This window comes from Danio rerio, chromosome 5, assembly GCF_052040795.2.
Source record: "Danio rerio strain M-AB ecotype USA chromosome 5, GRCz13ab, whole genome shotgun sequence".
Lineage (NCBI taxonomy): Eukaryota > Metazoa > Chordata > Actinopteri > Cypriniformes > Danionidae > Danio > Danio rerio.
In genome coordinates this window covers 66704861-66728008 of record NC_141025.1, presented here as the reverse complement: position 1 = coordinate 66728008, position 23148 = coordinate 66704861, and the positions used below count along the sequence as shown (strand labels likewise).

General features: G+C 36.0%; 1 protein-coding gene across 16 annotated transcripts in view; it reads right to left on the bottom strand.

The window, feature by feature from the left end:
• The window catches only part of gtf2ird1 (GTF2I repeat domain containing 1), a 53951-nt gene extending 31491 nt beyond the window's left edge, over positions 1–22460 (bottom strand). For 8 of the 16 annotated variants that reach the window (XR_015491982.1, XR_015491984.1, XR_015491981.1 and 5 more), the window contains exons 1-7: positions 22226–22460; positions 6338–6467; positions 6107–6248; positions 4106–4288; positions 3826–4009; positions 913–1208; positions 724–819 (exon numbers count right to left, since the gene is read on the bottom strand). Coding sequence is in view for 8 of the 16 variants with exons in the window: in XM_087254414.1 (XP_087110540.1) it covers positions 724–819; positions 913–1208; positions 3826–4009; positions 4106–4288; positions 6107–6248; positions 6338–6463 (1027 nt within the window). In the remaining 8 variants the exon portion in view is untranslated. The remainder of the gene's footprint in view (positions 1–723; positions 820–912; positions 1209–3825; positions 4010–4105; positions 4289–6106; positions 6249–6337; positions 6468–22225) is intronic. The other 8 variants (XR_015491986.1, XR_015491988.1, XR_015491985.1 and 5 more) reach the window with 1 other exon arrangement.
• Positions 22461–23148: the final 688 nt, after the last annotated feature.

Here is a 23148-nt window from a genome sequence, read left to right as displayed (position 1 = left end):
ATATATCATATAAAAATATATATAACATTTCATTTTATAAATAGTAATTAAAATTGATGGGTAAAAATACAAATAAACGCTTACTTATTTCTTTTATTAGTCTAAAAACTATAATGTGTTAAAAATAATAAATTAGCCTGGCTCGTTTCAATTTCGGATCTGCAAATATATGCAATTTTTAACATTTAATATAATAATATTTTCTTAACCACTTGTGTTTGTCGTTGTTATTTGGTTACATCTAAATTATTGATTGTAATTTTTTTTAAATATTCAAATATTTATTTGAAATGTATTTATTTATTTTAAGTTATCAAGTGTTATTTTATACGATACAGATCCCAATGGTTTTGACGTCTTAAAAGTAACAACTGAGTAAAGAAAATTCTCAAAAAGACCCTGTGCTGTATAAAACTATCAATGGTTGCTGACAGCATATACACTTTAGGGTGATCAAACCCTTTAAGATTGTTAAAAATCAGTTTTGTGCTCTGCTAAACCTATAAATGAACAGAGCTGAACAAATCATGAAGCAACTTTCACTTTAGGATGACCTATCCCTTTTTAGAGTACTCTGAAAAGATCCTTTGCCTAGCCATTTTGAAGAGGAAACTGACTCTTTCTATTAGACACGCTACTAAGGACCTCATAAAACCCAACTGAAATGAAGGCCAGCTTGTCCTTGGCCAGACTCAGTAATGGTAAGTACAGTCTGTCGCCCACCTGATTTTTCATGCACTATGGAGAACAGAAGGCGCTTGGAGACATGGATGCTGGGAGGGCTCTGGGTAAGATCTGCTGCCAGCCCTATTCGCTCGCCTGGAAAAGACACGCAGTCCGAGATATAAGCTCAGAGTAATGTATATTAAAAAAAGAAAACATCCGTATGGTGCAGCACCTACACGCTCTTACCATTGTCAGCACATTCCTTGGCCTGAACGGCTTTTTCCTCGGCGGGCGTCCACATGCCCGGCCGCTCTTTGCCGATGCTGTGCAGTGACGTTGGCTTGAGGTCCAGCTTGCTGTCCGGGTGAGGCTGGGAGGACATGGGCATCCCGTACAGGAAGCTGGAGAGCATGGAGTTGCTGGCGGACACTTCCTGCACTGAGGGTTTGACCGAGGTGTGGTTGCTAGCGCTCTTTGAGGTCGAAGAGTGATGGTTGACTTCCGGACAGGATTTGGCATCCCGTGAGAGTTCCTCCGGCGTTCTGTTAAAAAGTAAACACACTTGTTGGGCTTTGTTCATGAAGTGCTTGATTTATGATGCATGTCTAAAAAAAACTCCAATATAGTGGTAAATGTGTGTGTGTGTGTGTGTGTGTGTGTGTGTGTGTGTGTGTGTGTGTGTGTTTGTGTGTGTATGTGTGTGTGTATATATAATTATTAGCCCCCATGTACACTACCTGTTCTACCTTAGGAACATCAAATAATAACCTGACTTCTAGTTGATCATTTGGTATCAGAAGTGGCTTATATGAAAGACAAAGGCCTCTAGATTACGCGTATTTTAAATAAAACAAAAAAGACTTTCTATAGAAGAAAAAACATGATCAGACATACTGTAAAAATGTCCTTGCTTTGTTAAACATAATTTGGGAAACATTTAAAAAAGAAAAAAAATCAAATATATAATTATGTGTGTGTGTGTGTGTGTGTATATATATATATATATATATATATATATATATATATATATATATATATATATATATATATATATATATATATATCTTCTTCTTTTGGCCTTAGTCCTGTATGGTTGCGGGGTTGGCTCTTTGGAACAAGTCCTCCATTTACACTTGTCAATATGATTATGATATATATATATATATAGAATTGAATGATAAATACAACCCATTTGTGAGTCTTTTGCGGATCCTGTAATAAATAAGGTGTTCGGCTCATTCACATCGAACACATCTTTACTTCTAAAAAAGTGAGACGAAATGCTTCGTAATGGTTTGAAATACCACTGAATGCCTGTAAACAGAAACTTGCAACTATTGTGCCACTTCCGAGATCTTCTGATTGGTCTACCGCTTTGGAACTGACGGTGATAGACTGACAGCATCTAAATAAATGCTCATGTGCGTGGCGCTTTAAAAGACATAAGATGTGAGTGGAACGATCAAACTCATCTGTCAAGTGTGTGTTTACAGTAAAAAACAAACAGAAAAGTAGCAAATTGGAACGGCCCCTAAACTATATTCATCAGTATATTCGTACAGTACACAGTCTTTTTTTTGTATTAAACATTAACCAAGGCTTCAGTTATATTTGAAGGCCAAATTTTAAGCCCTCCAGCAAAATTGTAATTCTTTTTCAAATAATTAAATATAAGTAATTTTAAACAGAGCAATGACATTTACTGAATTTTTGCTATTTCACTTTTTCTTCAGGAGAAAGTCATTTCTTTTAGTTTGGCTGGACTAAAAGCATTTTTTTAAGTTAGAAATTATTAACCCCCTTAACTTTATAAAACTGTTGTCCAATGACTTGCTTAATTAATGGATAGTTATATGGATTCTGTCATTCATTTTTCACCCTTGACTTGTTCCAAACCAATCTAAGGTTCGGTTGAACACAAAAGAAGATGAAAATTGTTGAAAATACTGAATACTGAAAATTGTTGAAAATACTTTTTATGCACATAAAAACATATGCGCATAACTGAGTAGGATAAACTTTTATTCAATAAGATGTGCTTAAACTGCGATGGAAACACTTTTACTAAACAAATGTTAGTATGCGCATTAAAAAAAAGGTCATGTGATTTTATCATAAAAGATCACATGATGATAAAAATATGTGCGAATGGACAAAAAAGCAGGCTGAGCACATTGTAAAACATCTGAAATGTTGTTTTGGTCATTCAAAAATGCCTTAACCGCTTCAGTATTAGTGTTGTTATATTATTAATGACCTCCACAATCAAGAGCATCTGTGCTCCGCGTATCACGCCTTCATTCATTGCGTGTTGGCATTGTCTTCTGGGGTGTAAATCATTTATTAAATGAAGAAAAGATTCACACAGCTTCTCCTACAGCAGCAAATTCCACTTTTACTTTTGATATTTGGCACCAGTTAATCAGGAAGTGACGATTTTGTCCCCTTTGATTTGTTAAATGAAAATACTGCTTTATTTGCACAATTTTTATTCGATATTCCAGTTATGTGCATGAAGTTAATTCACATTTTTTGATGGAAATATCGCTAATGGTTACAGCATTCTTCAAAATATCTTCTTTTGTGTTTAATAGCAGATAAAAAGTCAAACAGGTTAGGAACAAGCAAAGAGAGAGTAACTTTTTTAAAGTAATTTTGGGTGAACTAACCCTTTAAGAAACATTCTGTCATATTTTCAACGCTGCTTCATACATTTTTGTGCAAACTTTGATACAATTTTCGAGATTCTTGGATGAATGTAAAGTTTGATGAACATTAATTATTTTTTTGCATGTAGTAAAGCTGGCACTTTTAAAGATTTAATAAAAAAATTATATTTGATTAAGTAAATCAAATACATTTCATTTTGTTTTGTTTAACTTTTAATATATTTTATATTAATATAATATTTCACATTCTACTGACTCCAATCTTTCAAATGTACAGCTTTTTTTGTCCATAAGTTAACTCTCCTGGAAACATTATCTATCTAAAATGCGAGTAACAAAGCAAAAAGCTTATAAGCTATTCAGTAAGCAGGGGGAAAACTCTACATGTCCTATGAAAAAAGGTTATATTGTCATAGTTTTCAGTTTTATGTTCATCATCTCAATTCAGACCTCATGTGAACAGGCCTTCAGGCGACAGCAGAAGACTGACCTTTTGACTATGAATCGGATGCGGTTGCTCTGCTCTAAGATCTTCATTAAGGTCTTGGTGTCGTATTCCGAAGGCTTTCTCAAAGTCACACCGTCAGGCAGGCCGTACACTACTACTGAACTTGGATCCTTGAGAATCCAGTCATAAGGCACAGGGACCAGGCTGCTCTTCCCAACAGCCTCACCTAAACGCAGCACAATGTCGTTGATAAAAATGCATTGTTTTTCCTTTGATTGCACACAAAAACAGGATTTTAAAAAATCAGCTAATTTCAGCTTACTGTAAAGCACGCTGAACACCTCCTCCACCATCTTCCTCAGGACGAAGATGTTGGAATGAGTGTCTGTTAAGGCTCTCTGTCTGCCCTGCTGCCCGCTGCTGTCTTTGCCAGTCCTGCTGCAGTCTACTTCAGGAACTTTGCTGTGGGAGTTCATGGAGTTTAGCGCTTGTAGACAGGACACTTCTGTGGAAAAATACATCTGTTACTCTTGGGAGAAAATTACACACGCTTGGGTCTGAGGATGGATGGACAGAAGGATGGACGGATGGATGGATAGACGAACGGACAGATGGACGGATGGTTTGGATGGATGAACGGTTAGACAGGTGGTTAGACAGATGGATGAATGGACGCACGGATAGACGGATGGTTGGACAGATGGATAGATGGATGGATGGACCAATAGATGGTTGAATAGATGGATGGACGGATGGATGGATGGATGGATGAATGTATGGATGGACAGATGGTTGGATGGATGAGTGGATGGATGAATGAATGGTTGGATGGATAAATGGTTGGATGAATGGGTAGATGGATATTCATTTAATTAAATAAAAATGTGATAAAAACAGCAGTATTGTGAAAGATTATTACAATTTACAATATATGTACTAAATTGTAATATTTTGATGTTTGTGAATATATATATATATATATATATAGAATATATCACATGGAATTTTTTATTATTTTTTATGGTAAGAATTTTTCATCATTTATATAAGCACAATATTTCATGCCATTACAGGAGAAACATGGACAACAGCACTGTGAGTAAGCTGCAATCTTGAAAGTACAATATATATATATATATATATATATATATATATATATATATATATATATATATATATATATATATATATATATATATATATATATATATATATATATATATATATATATATATATATATATGGTTGTTGGACTTTAGATTTTTCTAAAGAGTTTTGTATTTTATTAATATTTATTTTATATTTTTACATTTTAATTAAACATTTGCCCCAAAGATCTAAATAAAGTGAGACATATACACACACACACACACACACACACACACACACACACACACTGAGATTATTATTAATAATAATCCTGAAAACAGCTTCATGTTTTTGTTTAAACCATAGTACTTATTTTTTCATGTTCTTTGGTAACTAAAAGTTCAAAAGAGCTATTGTTTGGAATAAAAAAATTTCAAAAATTACAGACAGTTTTGATCAATACAATGCATCCTTGCAGAATAAAATTTGAAAAACAAAAAAGAGATTTCACTGACCCCAAACCTCTGAATGGTAATGTAGTCTATACATTTCCATTGCAATATGATCTCTAAAGTGGCCAAATCTGATTTCCTTTTGACATTATTCAAAGAAGTTCAACAGCATTTATTTTAATGTATATTAAACATTTATCTGATTTGACGTTTATTATTTTTTTTATTGTTTTGTTTTCAGTTTTATCTCATTTATGGTCAGTGAGTAGTGACTATTTTGGTTACATGATGTGACATTTCCTGAATCAAACTGGATGTTCAAAAAGAAATATGTAGGGCAAGAGAGTAAAGGGATTTAAACAAGCCAAGAGAAACATAAAAAGTAAAGAGAAACATAACAATTATCCAATTGTGTTGGATTTAAATGTTTTGCAATTACTTGTTTGAATTTAAATGTATATTATTTATATTTCTAAAGATGTAGAGTCCCCAAACTCTTATTTTAATACATCTATCTTTTTATAAAACTGTTTTGTTAAAATACACTAAAGATTATTAGCTATATTCACTGAGAAATTTATAAAAACCTTTTTCAAAAAGAGGTGTACTCATTTATGCTGAGCACTGTATGTATTCCATTATAATACACACACTTTGAAACTTTCAATCATTAACCAATTCCCAGCTAAAAGAAACACTCTCTGTTTTCTTCAGTGTAGAAAAAAACAACAGCAACATGGCAATAAAGCAGTAATGTTGATTGTAAGTTGACGTTTACTCACTGCAAAACTTGTGAAAGTCAGTCTGTATTTCCTTTCTGGAGTTCAGGAAGATTCTTCCCTTCTCTGTTCCCACTGCGATCACGCTGTCCTCATGCACAGTGACACAGGCCACCTCAGCATTCAGCTTAGACATGGCGGAGCACTGCAAGCACAGTTCACCTCAGCTCATCCACAAACATAATTGTGCATAATACCCACTCGCACTTTAAAGAATCTTTAAAACCACCTTACCACCGAGTCCAGAGCAGACACAAGGCTGGTGAGGATCTCTTGTCTGGCTGAGACTTGGGGAACTTTGAGCTCTGGTCGAGAGTTTGTTCTCATCCCATCACAGCCCAACTTCCGTATCTGAGCCATTCTTCTGAGAGAAACAAGGATTAAAAAGTTACAATAAGTAGCGCAGCAAGTAATATTCGCCGCTAGAGGGTGTGTATACACAACAAACAAAGGCATAATTTGATGACACTGTGACTGAGTTTGGAATCATAAGAGTTGTCATCTTCATTACATCCTGTTGCTGATGAGAGACTAGCGCAATATGAATCATAATCATGTAGGAAAGTAGCAGCACTGTTTTATTGTACTACGCCAATTTTAGGGTTCATCTATAATGCTGCTCCATGCAAACCAGTAAAACACACAACATATTAAAGTGTCTTTGGTGTATCCGTTTTTTCTATAAAACCAAATCAGAAATTGAGAGTGTGTGACATCATTAGCATGGTGATACAGATACGGGCAGGGTCACTAGTTAAAATGTTTTTTGAACATTCTTCAGAATAATTTGGATAATTGAACCACATAAGTTAGCAAATTATATACTACTCTTCTGGTTTTTATATACATACAATGACCAGCCACTTTATTAGGTCCACTGCTGATTAACGCAAATTTCTAATCAGCCAATTACATGGAAACAACTCTATGCATTTAGGCATGTAGACATGGTCAAGACGGTCTGCAGCAGTTCAAACCTAGCATCAGAATGGGGAAGAAAGGTGATTTCATTGACTTTGAATGTGGCATGGTTGTTGGTGCCAGATGGGCTGATCTGAGTATTTCAGAAATTGCTGATCTGCTGGGATTTTTTCACACACAACCATCTCTAGGGTTTACAGAGAATGGTCTGAAAAAGAGAAAATATCCAGTGAGCAGCAGTTCTGTGTGCACGAATGCCTTGTTGATGCCAGAGGTCAGAGGAGAAAGGCCAGACTGGTTTGAACTGATAGAAAGGCAACAGTCACTCAAATAACCACTCGTTAAAACTGAGGTATGCAGAAGAGCATCTCTGAACTCGCAAAATGTCCAACCTTGAGGTAGATGGACTACAGCAGCAGAAGACCACACCTGGTGCCTCTCCTGTCAGCTAAGCATAGGAAACTGAGGCTACTACTCACACAAACTCACCAAAATTAGAGATTGGAAAAACGTTGCCTGGTCTAATGAGTCTCGATTTCTGCAGCAACATTCGGATGGAAGGGTCAGAATTTGACATAAACAACATGCAAGCATGGATCCATGCTGCCTTGTATCAAACGGTTTAGGCTGTCGGTGGTGGTGTAATCAGGCATGTGATCAGTCGAGGACAATAAAAAGAAGGAAGACAAGTTAACAAGTGCAGAATTGAGTAGCCTAATATACTTTAATAGTCCACCCTGAATAAATTATCATACGAGCTAAAAAGAGTTTATCACATTCACTTTCCTTTTTCCTTCGGCTTTGTCCCTGCTTTTTTTTAGTTGTAATTAATTATAAAATATATCTTTATAAATTTGTAATATCATCTAAACTTATGAAACTTTCAGGTATTACATTTCAGGTGTTTGACTGTAGCACTGAATTAATGAAGGCATAAGGAGAGATGATCTGCGAGGATAATAACAAATGTGCCTCCTGCAGCTTTATTTATAATGTAAATAGAGTGCACGTGGTCGTAACGTGCAAATGTGAGAGCGTGCACAGTCGCGCCCGCACTCAAAGCAATTTCATAATCTTGTCAGCGGCTTCGGCACACATTATAGGACTACACAATATCATTATATTATATATAGTAACCTAGTAGGTCTACAATTACATGCCTGAATGACTACCGGATTGAAGCAGTTACTGCTTAGTGTTGTGCTCAATGGCAAACAATAAAGGCGCAAACCATCAGGTCATTTGCCTTGATGACCATGAACCTCACTGACACCCCCCTCCCCACCCCCCTGAATTTCGTTTTAACGTAAATTACAGGGGTTGCTCCATTGAGCTCGGAAAATAAAAACATTCATATTAATATGGAAGAATCACATCCCTGTGTTATGCTGTGGGGGATATTTTCTTAGCACACTTTGGGCCCATTAGTACAAATTAAGCATCAACGCTACAGCCTACTAGAGTATTGTTGCTGACCATGTCCATCCCTTTATGACCACAGTGTACCCATCTTCTGATGGCTACCTCCAGCAGGATAATGCGCCATGTCATAAAGCACGAATAATCTCAGATTGGTTTCTTGAACATGACAATGTTCCTCAAATGGCCTCTACAGTCATCAGATCTCAAATCCAATAGAACACCTATGGGATATGGTGAATTAACATCAAGGATGTGCAGGCAACAAATCTGCAGCAACTGACGATCATGTCAATATGGACCACAATGAGGAAAGTTTCCAGTACCTTGTTAAATCTATGCCACATGGGATTAAGACAGGTCAGAATGCAAAAGGGGGTCCAACCCGGTCATTAACAATTTTATTGAAAAAAATTATCTTAAATCTAAATATTACTACTATATTACCTATATAATAGTAATATAGTACCATTACCTTACCTTACCTTACCTTAGTAATCATTGTTCAAGCTCTTGTTCTCTCCAGACTGAACTATTGCAACTCTCTACTAGCCGGGCTTCTAGCTAACTCTATAAAACCTCTTCAGCTGCTTCAGAACGAACCAGCACGAGTGGTCTTTAATGAACCTAAAAGAGCACATGTCACTCCGATACTCATCTGTTTGCACTGGCTGCCAGTTTCTGCACGCATCAAATTCAAAGCTCTGATGTTTGCTTACAAAGCGACTTCTGGCTTTGCTCCTTCTTATCTGCTCTCACTTCTGCAGATTTATGTGCCCTCCAGAAACTTGCGTTCTGTGAATGAACGTCGCCTTGTGGTTCCATCCCAAAGAGGGAAAAAATCACATTCCCGAATTCTCGCATTTAATCTGCCCAGTTGGTGGAATGAACTCCCTAACTGCATCAGAACAGCAGAGTCACTAACTGTCTTCAAAAAAACGACTTAAAACTCAACTATTTAGTCTCCACTTTCCTTACTAATCTGCAATTGCCTCTCTGGCTCCACCGCTAACTGTACTACAAAAAAAAATTACTAATGTTTTGCTTCTTACACTTTACACACCTGAAACTTGCCTACAGCACTTATTCATTGTTGCTCTTATAGTTGTGTTATTTGCTTCCTTGTCCTTATTTGTAACTCGCATTGGATAAAAGCGTCTGCTAAATGACTAAAAGTAAATATTACCAATATAATTATAACTATACATTGCCTGAGCAAAACTTAGTCTATGTCTGGATTTAAATACTTAAGTGTTTATCATAAACAAATATTTCAGTGCTGAATTAAAACCGAAATTAATGGTTTAGGTTCTGTTGTTAATTTATATTATAATGTACAAGTAATATTTACAGCAGACTTTTTAATCCTTCAGAAAATGATAATTGAATTTGTTGAAAGACAGAGCTGCAATTTTTTCAGTGAACCACTGCCGTTTAATAAAAAAGAGGCAATTTTATATTTAGTATTTCGCAGTATAAAACTCCTGATTCAAAATAGCTGATAAACATTATGAAGTGTGCAATTGCTTTCAGACAAACGCACAGCTAAAGTTCATTTCAGGCAGGTCTACAGTTCTATATCACTATGCCAAATAATTTCACACCTTGTCAACAGTCAAAAATCAAATTAAAAAGCCAAAAAAAGACTTTAAGATGAGTAAAAAAAACTGGTCCTACATGGGAGCCTTTTTAGGAAAATCTTGAAATAAAACATCAAAACTATGTCTTTAGATGTGGTATCTGTAGTAAAAGTGGTCACATCACCACCTTGGGTGTCTATTATGGAGTGTCGTCAGTTATTCCTAATGTCATTACAGTAAAACAATACTAACTAGTATGTAGTGAAACAATTGCATACAAATACAAACCAATATGATGAAGGTTTCAAGTTCCCCATTAACTTTTTCAAATATATTTCTGCTGTACAAAACGTATTGAAGGATGGCAAAAACCTATAAGAAGCTTTGGAAAGTGATAGTAATACCCTCCCCTGTGCTAATACGCCGAAATCCGTCACACACATGTGAAAGTAGCTAATTACGATAAGCCTTTGTCAACCAATTAAAGCTAGCTCAGATTATTGCCTTAAAACCCTTCATCCTTAATTTGTTCTCCTTGGAAGCAAGACAGGGCCTGGAAGCACGAGACCTCGGAAGTCAACTACTTTACCCATCCCTCTCGACAAGATGCCCCCCAAACATCTCCATGTAAGCCACGTCAGCTCCAAACTACAACGCTAAAACTTGGAAGCCAGGCTAGGTTTATAAAATGAATGCAAATGAAATGGTGGCTTGAAGGCAAACTAAAACAGCAGGGATGACAAATGCGAGCTGTACCACAAACAAATAAATAAATAAAACGCAATCCTAATTCGGGGCCTTGTGTTCACATGGCAACTGCAATCCGTTTCCTTGGAAACTAATCTCGAGGCATGTGAACAATGCAGCTCTGGCCTTTAATCTCTCCAGACACTGGGAGCCATTATCCCAGCCTCGGGGCAGAGCCAAAACCACAGGCTGCACAGAGAGATCCAGCGCTACTATTACTCGTCTGAAAACCTCCAATAAACCCGAGCCGGATGCCTCTGCTTGAGCATAATCTTATAGACAACATCTGATCAACAACACCAACACCTTGTATCTTTCGGATTTGTTCCAAATGACCAAACCTAATTCAGAACTTTGCCTGAAAAATAAAGTTTGCTAGTCTCTGATTTGATGCTTTAACATGTTAATGGATGTCAGAACTTCCTAAAGTACATTCAGGATTAACTCAATAAAAGAATCGATCACGCTTTATAATAAGGTTTCATTAGTTATTGTATTTAGCATGAACTAATCATGAACAACAGTTTAAAGAATTTTAATTATCAAAATTCACATGCAACATTAGAATAGAGTTAAAGAGGTGGTCAAGAGTTTATTTTTAAGGCCTGGTTGTGTTTATGGGGTGCAATGTGTTCTCATGCTTCATTTGTAAAAAATCAGGTTATGTTTTCATATATCCTATTTTGATTATTTACCATCTCAGCTAACATGAAAATGACATATTTCCTAGTTCCTCTGAAAACCCGCTCTCAAAAGGCTCTGATCGGTCAGCTACCGTAATGTGCTGTGATACACAGATCAGCTTCACATTACCAGGAAGCATCTCTGTTATAACATTTAACAGGGTTTATAGCACCACCATTAATTTTTTTGTAGTACCCACACTTTGTTTACTGTAAGCTTCACTAAGCTAACTCTGTAAAAGCTTAAACTTTGAGCGTCTTACATTTAGAGATGTTGTTTATGTTCACTCACATTACACATCAACTAAAGTTTAAAATATGGTATCATAGGGCAGTGGTTTTCAAAGTAGGGGTTGGGACCACCTGAAGGGTCGCGGGACAACGAAGAAGGGGTCGCCTGGTGATTTTCAATAATCTACTTGTTTTTATGAAACCATAAGAATTACCATATTTTATCCATAACCTATTGAAAAGTTACTATACTACTTTATAGTAGCTTATAGTTACTAGTTCTATTTCATTGCGACTCCTGGGGTAATGACATTATATTAAAGACACAGCAATAGCGTCTGATGCAGCAGATTGATTTTATAACACCAGGTTAAACTTTCTGGCACATTTACAGCACTAACATACATTAAAGATAATTTAATGAAAAACAGACTTGGGTCTATTGGTGTGTGTGCGCCATTGCATGGAAGGTTTCTGTACTTATAACCACCTCAGAAGAAATTGGGGGTTGCGAGTCATTGTTTTTTTGGGGGTCGCGGGCTGAAAAGTTTGGGAACCTCTGTCATAGTGGACCAGCCCTTTAACATGAACTAATGATTTACTTCCATTAACTAATGTTAACAAAGATGAATAAATAAATATATTGTCAACTGTTTTTATGTTAGTACATTAATACAACCTTGTTGTAAAGTGTTACCAAGACTCATTATACATTTACGGAAGAAAATCTGAGCAGGGCTTAAATATTTAAAACTTGTCAGAATTTACTATGATGCAGCTAATGCCTCATTTAAACTGAGTGGTATGGTACAGTACGGTACGGTACGGTACGGTTCAGTACAGGTCACCTTGAGTCTCCACTGGGGTACCAACAGTATCCTTTTAGTAGGCATGGTGTACAACAGAAAGTTGCAATCCACGTCATTCTCGCTCAAGGAAATGTCAAAGTAAAGCAGTAGGGGTCGTTCACATATCATGAGAAGCACTTCTCACAAAACAGATGGTTTATACACATAAATACTTGTGTATAAATGTTCGTTACTAACCTTTCTATCAACATGATTTGATTATAACTGTAGATCAATGATGCCTACTGTAATGTCTGCGATTATATAAAATAAATAAATGAATAAATGCAACATATATAAACACATACAGCCCCTTAGAGTCTACGATGTGTTACCAATTGCAGTAAACTACACACAGCATACATTTAGTCCTTATTTGGGTTAAAAAAAACAACACACAACAAACAGTCAGTGCAAACCTCTCATCTGTCTTTAATCTTCACCAGCACATGTAACCTCTGTTAGAAAGTAATTTAGTCATTCGTTGCAAGGCAACGATAATAATTAAACATGGTAGTTTGTTTATCTTTAAGGTTGCTAAAATAATCATTTGCTCCTTTGTTTTTATTTATTTTTTGCTTCTTCTATGTTTTTTAGCGATTTCCTCTCACGTTCATACTTTTCTGAAAGGATAGGATGTCAGAAGCACTTCAAAAATCATACGCACATTATTATTGAGCTCAAAAAGTTTGTTTTTTCAAATATGGACATGTGGCGAGCGATCGCAGACCTCTACAGAAAGTGAAACTTCTCTAGCTTTTAGATGCCTCATAACCAACAGGACACACAGATTCTACTCTTTTCCTTGGCATTGTAGCTGTTCATCAAGACGACGACAAGGTTTGTTTGAGCTCAGGAGGACCATGGCTCATTATTATATGTATATATTATTATGGTGTAATGTCTCGGCTGTGTATTTAAAAATGGTCCTTCCTTTGTTTTCATTCTCCTGCTTGTGCCCGTTGGAAACCCTTTGGGTGCCCAAAAAGTGGTACGGTACAGTTCGATTTTTGGTGCCTTTTGACAGTGAAAACGGCCATAAAAGCATACCGAACCAAACCGTACCATACCACAGGCCTTAAGGTGTACAAACACATGTTGGCTGTGTCTGGTCCAATCTGTACAAAAAATGAACACACCAAATAGACAGCCAACTCAAATGAAAAGGTTTGCTCTGCGCCTGCATGACAAAATGTATCTTTCCATACCTGCAGCTGGCAGTAGAATCTATTGTCATTCCACAAAAGGAAACCAGAACTAGTGCTGCACCAGAACTAGTGCTTCTCATTCCCCACAGGGATTAGCTTGTGCAAATATAAGTATGATAATCCATGTCATTTGCAAATATGCCACTAAATTACAAGGGTAATTCTTTGTGCTTCCTATAAAACTCTCTTTAAATTCAATTTTGTGCTTAACTTCGTCACTTCAGCTTTTGTTCTTGCACTCTAATTCGTAGCTGAACAGCCAATCAGAACATTTTCTTTCCCTAACTGGTGACATCGAATCTACCTTCTGAATCGGGCAAACACTGTCACCTCACAGCAAGAAGGTTGCTGGTTCGAGCCTTAGCTGGCATTTCTGTGTGTTTGCATGTTCTCCCCATGTTGGCGTGGGTTTTCTCTGGGTGCTCTGGTTTCCCCCGGTTTCAAAGACATGCATGACAGATGAATTGAACAAGCTAAACAGACCATAATGAATGTGTATGAGTGAGTGTGTGGGTGTTTCCCAGTACTTGGTTGCAGCTAAAAGGGCATTCACTGCATAAAACATTTGCTGGATAAGTTGGCGGTTCATTTCACTGTGGTGACCCCTGATAAATAAAGCGGCTAAGTTGAAGGAAACTGAATGAATAAGGTAATGTGTGTAACACAATGCTGCAATGACTGATCTTCAGCTTGGTGTGTCCTGGCCTATAAAGGATAGTTCACTCAAAAATGAAAATATTTTTTGAGTGTACGTAATTAGCTTGCATTTGATTCAATCTCTTGCTTGTTGCTTATTTTATCGATGGAAATTGTGTAAGCTTACTGAATAAAAGCTTTCACAAATGAAAATAATTGCTATTTACTGATTATTGTTATATTGATTGATCAGAGAATAACAAACTGCTGCTTGACATGATTGACCAATCAGATCCAAGTAGTTAAATGCAGTGTTTAGGACAATGATATCCCAGAGTAAAGCTTAGTGCACAACTTCTCTTTCGTTTATTCATTCATTCATTCATTCAATTTCCTTTTCAGCTCAGTCCCTTTATTAATCTGGGGTCGCCATAGCGGAATGAACCGCCAACTTATCCAGCATATGTTTTATGCAGCGGATGCCCTTCTGGCTGCAACCCCTCACTGGGAAACACCCATACACTCTCATTCGCACCCATACACTACGGCCAATTTAGCTTATTTGATTCACCTATGGGCATTGCTGTGGCACAGTAGGTAGCACGATTACCTCACAGCAATGTCGCTGGTTCAAGCCCCGGCTGGGTCATTTGACGATTCTGTGTGGAGTTTGCATGTTCTCCCTGTGTTCAGGAGGGTTTCCTTCGGGTGCTCCGGTTTCCTCCACAGCCCAAAGACATGTGGTATAGGTGAATTGAATAAGCTAAATTGACCGTAGTGTATGTGAGTGTGTGCAAGAGTGTGGGGGTGTTTCCCAGTGCTGGGCATCCTCTGTGTAAAACTTGTGCTGGATAAGTTGGCAGTTCATTCCGCTGTGGTGACTCCTGATTAATAAAGGGATTAAGCCGAAAAGAAAATTAACAAATGAAAAACATGAATAATTCACCTATATCGCATGTCTTTGAACTGTCAAGGAAACCGGAGCACCAAGTGGAAACCCACGTAAACACAGGGACAACATGCAAACTCCACGCAGAAATGCCAACTAACTCAGCCAGGGCTCGACCCAGCAACTTTTTTGCTGTGAGGCGATCGTGCTACCCACTGTGCAACTGTGACGCCCACTTCTCTTGTAGCATCCAAAAAAATCTGAAAAAACACCATGGACACACAAACACACCCCAAAAAAGTCTGAGATATTGCTAAATATTCTTCACTTCTGAGTGAAGATCAGAAGTTCAAAACTTCACTCATCATATGAGCTACACTAATAACTTCTTGCCTTGCCTTGTAAATGATGAAGGGTTGAGGTTGTTTATATCTCGACACTTCTAGCTTTTACAAAAACCCTTTACAGAAAAAGAGATTGGTGAGGCTTCCTCATTGAACAGGCTTATCCGTTCTGCAGGGGGAAACTACATTCATCTGACACCTTAAGCTTCATGTATAAATGACTTGTTTTGTACTCCACACTAAGCTTTCTTTGTAGTAGCCAAAAGACATGAGTTAACTATAACAAATTTATTTTCTTACGGAAGGGGGAAGAAGAAAAAAAACAAAAAAACAGTAGAGAGTAGAAGAAAATCAACTGGTGACACTCCAAAAAGCAAAATTGCAGGAAAAGTAGGGATCCGGACTGACATGCTTAAATGCTCAGATTAATGACTTCCTCCTTGTTAGGAGTCCGCCCTGCCAAAATACTGTTTTTTCATTCACGCTAACTGAGATCCTCAGCTCGAGGGGAGGCATAATGTAGCCGCTCCTTCTTGAATTACTGCCTGTATGGTGCTTAAAGATATTACCGGCATCTCAAGAAAGGGTAACGTGGGTTTTATGAGCGGTTTTGCCCTAAGAGGCTTGTGGCTCTGCCATTGATACACAATACTTCTGCTAATAGCCTTTATACAGATTCCGCTTACAGATCCCGTCGGAAACACAACTGTATCTAAATCGTTTGGCTCAAGGGCTGATAATTGACTTTTAATTGGTCTTAGCTCCTTTAACCCATGGACATTTTCCCAAAGGCCACGCAAACATGTTGCATGCAGCAAAGAGGAGGCCTACATGGGAAAAGACGGCCTTGATTCTCAAACACCAACACAATCTCACAGCAATTCACAACTCTGGCTAATTAGTCCGAATTTGTATTCTCTCAGGCATAGATTTTAGGACAATTTGCTTGGTTGGGTTAAAGAGGTGAGGTTTGAGGGGACTCATCCTTTTAAAAACTGCACTGTAAAACCCAACAGTCAACTTCATCAAATGAAACGAGCGTAGTTAACTTAAAATTGACTGAAAGTTAATTCTACTAATTTGAAAAGTGTTTTGAACTCAGTGTTGAAGGTAATAACTGAGTTAATTCAATTCCTCATTACTTCAACTTAAATGGAGTAAGTTCACAGTACACAGTATAATATAAATTAGTTTTATAACTCAAATGGTTTATAGCAGTGCTTCTCAAACTGTGGTACGTGTACCACTAGTGGTACGCGGGCTTCCTTCTAGTGAGTACTCAAAGGAATCCAATATCAATGTCATATGTACATGCAACAAATATTTCAAAATGTATCAAAAATAATTCATATATATGGATATGATATATAGCCTACATTAGGTCCAAGCAACATTTCCAGGTTTTGATGAATAGGTTACTATTGGTTAACACTTTACATTTAAATACAGGAGATTTTTTTTTTACTTTTTAAGAACAGTAGCCTACAATTTTTAATGAACTTTTAAAAGCAAGTTTTAATTTAAACGTTAACATTTTATTTTGTCAATGTTTTTTTTTTACATATAAGCACAGTAAAGTGTTAATGTTCAAACCTATTATAATGTTTAAAGTGGCTGATAATATTATATATTCTTAATAATAATAGTTAATCTGTCATGATTTTAAACTTTAAGATTTGTAGCTGCTTTACTAGGCCTACTATGCTACTGTATTTCAATACTGCTCATCATGGTGGTGCTTGGAGGGACAGTTTTTTTCTGAGGTGGTACTTGGTGAAAAAAGTTTGAGAACCACTGGTTTATAGCAATCGGTTTCCTCAAACGGTTTGTGTTGCCTTAACTTATTGGGTTTTACAGTACTCAGTTGGTTTGAGTTCTCTTCATTTATTGGGCTTTACTGTGCTTAGATTGCTTTGTTTACTTAAATGGATTAAGTTCACAATACTTATTAGGATTAGTTTTTAAACTTAAATAGTTTGTTGCATTCGATTTCCTTAAATGGTTTGAGTTACCTTAAGTTTTGGGGTTTTACAGAGTGTATGTTCGAACAATTCAGCCACATTTCAGACTGCAAACACTCTGGGAAAAAATCAGTTCTGTTCAAAAATGTATCAATGTTCAAATAGATGAGGATTGAAAGACCTGTTATAACAGAATGCAATCATTTCGAAATTAGGAACTGTCAACTAGGCATGGGCCGGTAAAAGATTCTGATTGTATGATAATAACCTTGGATAAAAATATCACAGTTTCACAGTATTGTAGTTCCTGCTCTAAAATATGTTGTATTAACTGTCTGGGTAAAAACAACATTTTTCACCATTGAACACAATATATTTTATTTTAGGAAACATTTAAAACAGTTTGGAGGCGTAAACATGTCAGGCTAAATAATTAAAATAAATCATGGCCTTCTGCTATCTTCATTAATTTCAAAAATATTTCTTTACAACTTGAAAAGGCATCTTTGATATCTTTCTTTTCTTTGGATATAAATTAAGACACTGCACTGTTCAGGTCTGATGTGTATTTCCTTTTCTACTTGAGATACACTCTTAAAATTTCTGTAAACTACACTATATTTAACTGTAATGCTTTTACTGTTATGCAGGATGTCGCTGTATTTTGAAGTTGCGATTTGGGAAATATCTTCTTAAAGCTATTAAAATACAATATTTTTAATTTACTGTAAATCAGAAAACAGTACACAAATGAGCGCGAAACATGACCAATCACAGAAGGAATTTTTTTTTCTGTCTAGAGAAATAAAACACAGATACAAAAAGCTGACACCTACAAGGTGTGTGAAAATGCTCTTATGTTTCTAAAAATACTTCATACTTTTGATTTTAATGAATGAAAAATAAATACAAATAATAAGCAAATAAAACTAAATTTGTATTTGTGCATCATGTAACGATGTGCGGTTAAATGGTTAAAAAACTAAATGAAGTGGTTGTTAAAAAAATAAAATAAAAAACTTACGTATACCTTAGAAATGGTATGACAAAAAAGTTTAGCTGTTTTAAAAACTTGGCTTTTACAAACCACAGTAAAACCGTGAAAGCAGTTATCATACGGTCAACACAATTTCGCAGGATCTGCAATGTTGAGCTGGGATTAAAGTTGATCAGCACAACAGCTAAAAATACATACAATTTGTGGAGTCATTGCACAGTATAACCATAACCGAGTGAAACTCTGCATCATTGTGCATCCTTTGAGCGTAACAATAATCAAGTCCAATAAAACGTAAAATAACATGGTCATCGTTATATAAATTATCTTTAAAAATACATTCAACTTTTTATATCTTTAAAAAACAATCAAATTTTGATATTTGACTGTTGTGGACACACAATGCTCAAATGATATATTGTTCAGCACTATTTTAAAGCATTCAGGCACAAAAAAGTTCCTTTGTAAGTGTAATGAAGAATCATTTTACTGAATTAGCACAATAAAGATTATACAGAGTTATTTTACATTCCTTAATTCACGTTTTGTACCGGAAAACTGTTTGACTCAACAGAAATCTATAAAACTCTTTTTATTTCAATTTTTTGTCGCTCCACTGCACTTGCTTGCAATTTGTTTATTATTTTTTATGCATGATTCACACCCTTACAAAATCACCCCAATCAATATAAATGAATGACTTCTTTCTAAATATAGCTATTCAAGTCCTCTGGTGACATTGTATTCATATTGTAATATATTTAGTAGAAAATCAAAATATCACAATGTCAGATTTTTTCTAAATCGTGCAGCCCTAATCTATAACATCTTACTCGATATTATTGAACTGTCCAAAAACTGTTAAACTGTAAAGTCAACATTTTTAACATCAAATGCTGTCAGAGAAGAGATCATAAAAGTAAATGTAAAAACACCTGTTAATCATGATATGTCTACGCTTTTGGCAAAGTAATGCCTCAGTTTTTGAATTAGTACAAGCTCATTTGTAAATGTTCGACCTGTTCGAATGTTTACGTTACTTCCAAAAAAACACACAGTTTTATATCAAAGAGACTGTGTGAATTTGTAACTAATTTTCGAATACACTAAATGGATGTGTTATACAATTTATACAATAACACAATAAATCTGACATATACAATTGTATTTAAATACTGTTTTAAGGTATTCATGAATGTCACTATGTTGGTAAAGCATAGTACATTTAGTTAGTGAAGAATAAAGGTGTAATAATGCTGTACTTTTCAACTGGTAAATGAATACTAAACATTAATGACAAAATGCAACTAACAATGAAATCGTTTCAAGAGCAGAAGAAAACATGTATTCTGCAATGTGATAAATAACACATTCGAATGTCATTTGTTCACTTCAATATCAAGAACTATGAATGAACAAAGTTTCAAAGCAACGTTGTACTGAATGGTTTTCTTATTCATATGCAACTGTCTTTATAAGCTACTTTAAGGTATTAAAAAAACATGATACTATGTTCATCAAAATATGTTAAGGTCACATTCACTAGGTTTTATCTGTATATTAGCTACATTGGGGAAAGGCAACTGACTGACCATACTAAATGTAATTAGATGCAACTAACTACATTATCATGTAAAGTTCAGACAGAAAACAATAAGGCTTTGTATAATGTTTTAGCTATGTAAAACGCAGCACATTTGAACAGAATGCTCACATTTCAATATTATGAGCTATAATAAACTGGTATCAGGCCTTTAAAAGATAATGAAATCATATACATATCATTACCACACTCATATGCAGTTGCATTTACAATGTCATTCAAATACCACAGTACATAAGTCCATAAAACATGGTACTTTCTGTTAGTGACTGAATTAGAAGCTTGAAAGATCCACAGGTCTGTTCAATTAAATATTAAACATTGCAACTAATCATAAAATAAAGCTTAAACAGGTTATAAAAAAAAAGAGCAAAACGCCATCTGTATCTTTTTTGTTGTTGTTGACTGCTGTTGTTCATGCTTTTTAAATAGTGCTAGCACAAGACGTCAACATGACGTCAGATTGGCGTTGTACATCAACATCGTGTGACTTTGCATTTAGTTCGGAAATGAAACCAGAACCCAATGTCAGGCCGACATCAATGTCCAACGTCCAACCAAAAATCAATCAAATATCAATGTCTAATGATGTTACAGCTTAACATTGTGTGGACGTCACCACTATGGCATCTATTAGGCGTTGGATTTTGGTTGCCATGCCTGACAAATAAATGTCAGCATTTGAAGTCAATATGACGTTGGTTTAAGATGTTGGATTTTGGTCACTTGCCAACACGATCTAAAATCGACCGAATATCAATGTCTAATGATGTTACAGCTTAATGTTGTGTGGACGTTACCAATGTGACGTCTATCAGACGTTGGATTTTGGTTGCCATACCTGACAAATAAATGTCAGTATTTGAAGTCAATATTGGCTCGATGTTGGATTTGGGTCACTTTCCAACACAACCTAAAATCAACCAAATTTCAACGCCATTTAACGTCGTTATTGGACGTTAAAATAACGTGGTCCTTAGACACTGGCAATGCATTGAATTTTAGTTACCTGATGTCATTACCTAAATATAACCTATTATTACAGTCCTATTACATTGTGTGCCTACTGGAATATTTCATATCCATCATACTTATTAACAATAGTATTACATATTCAGTTGGCAGAAACATTAATCTTTGATTTTAAGCATACCTTTACTCTTGTAAACACAGTAAAGATTTGGTACTGTGACAGACATATAAAATGAGGGTGAAAAAAGCCACAAAAAAAAGAAACACAGACAGTTGTTATCACTATAATAAATATAGAGTATGTGTGACAAAGAGGCCCAATCTGACAGCAAGTAATTCTGGGACAGTTCGTGTTTCAGTTATAGACTCATAATGGGACAGCGTGACATAAATCATAAACTCTCATTGTCTTCGTGAATGGATCTGACAGTGGAGAAGTCCTTCGAGGAAAACCGAGCAAGTTTTGAGACATGTGATATTATTACTCGGCAGCAAACTTAACTGGGACGCGTTCGGTTACGCATAATCTATAGTAGACGCAGATTAGCAGCCACTGATAGGTGGATTTGACATTGTAAACATGACCTTCTCCAGGAGACAAACGCGTCCGTTGCCACGCCAAAGACTGCAATTTTAATCACACTGCATTAAATATGAATTTAAACAAACAATCGATTTATCACCCAGCTAACAATGCAACTGCTCTGTTTCGGTAACTTGCTAACGCTCAATTTGTTGTCGTTTTTACAAAATAAACAATCGCGAAAAATGCAACTGCAGTTCGACAAAACCCCTAACCGCGTCGAATAATTGCTTATCTCACACATATCGCAAAACAACGCGTGTTACTTTCTTAAAAGCCCATAAAACATCGCGTCGAGTGTCATACATTCGCGTTAGCATGATAGCCAGTGTGCTAACACCACTAGCCATCCTCCTCCCCCCTAAATTATAATCTGTAATTTCACTTTTTCAACATCCATAAAAAGTCACGTGCTCAAGAACGACACTCCTAAGTGTTTTGTCGTACACACACAAACATTATGATGTTTAATCCTTCCCCGTTTCCCCGTGTTTAATTACCTTATGCTGTCAATCCCGGAATAGGTTTATTCTCCGTTTAATCCAACAGTGAGAGCCGAATTCCCATCTAAAGAAAGGCGACAGCGACTTTGCTAAATGTCATAATCTCGAAAGGTCTGTAGTCTGTCGAAAAGCATTCGGTATGATTTATTTGATGAGTTTGCCCGGTTTTCTCTCTGTTTTCTTTAACAGAGGAGTGTGTCCCCTTTCCCCTTTCTTTGTTCTGTAATCCAGTAAAATTGAAAGTCATTCGCCTCCGCTAATCCCAGCCCAACTCAACAACAGCATCTATTGGCTGTCATTTACATACAGGATTAGAGAACCGCTGGAACAGCAACGCGGACAGTCGCAGGACAAATGTGGCCAACTAACTCTTTTGACATTGTGAGTGTAACATGTCTATATTTTCTGTGTGTGCCCCCCCTCGCCACAGCCCTCCTGTTATGCTTGCCTTATTTTAAGATGAGCATGGACCGGTGCGAATAACAGATTCGCTTACAACAACCTGTGCGCTGCTCTCAGGGAGGATTCTTGAGTAAAAGGACACATTTCAGCAATCTAATGAAGTATGTGCATAAATATATCATCTATTATATGAACACGAATACGTTTATGATCATAAAGGCTAATGTGAAGGACCAAACCTGCAAACACAATAAATAAATTAATATGCAAATAAATGAGTAAATAAATCTGAAAATATCCTGCATAAATAAAATGAAATAGTAAATAACAAAATATGCAAATAATTAAGTAAATAAATCCGAAAATTCCTGCATAAAAAAAATTAATTAATAAATATGCAAATATACAAATAAATGAGTGAATAAATCCATAAACTCCTGCAAAAATAAAATAATAAATAAATAAATAAATAAATAAGCAAATAAATCCATAAACTCCTGCATAAATAAAATAATTAA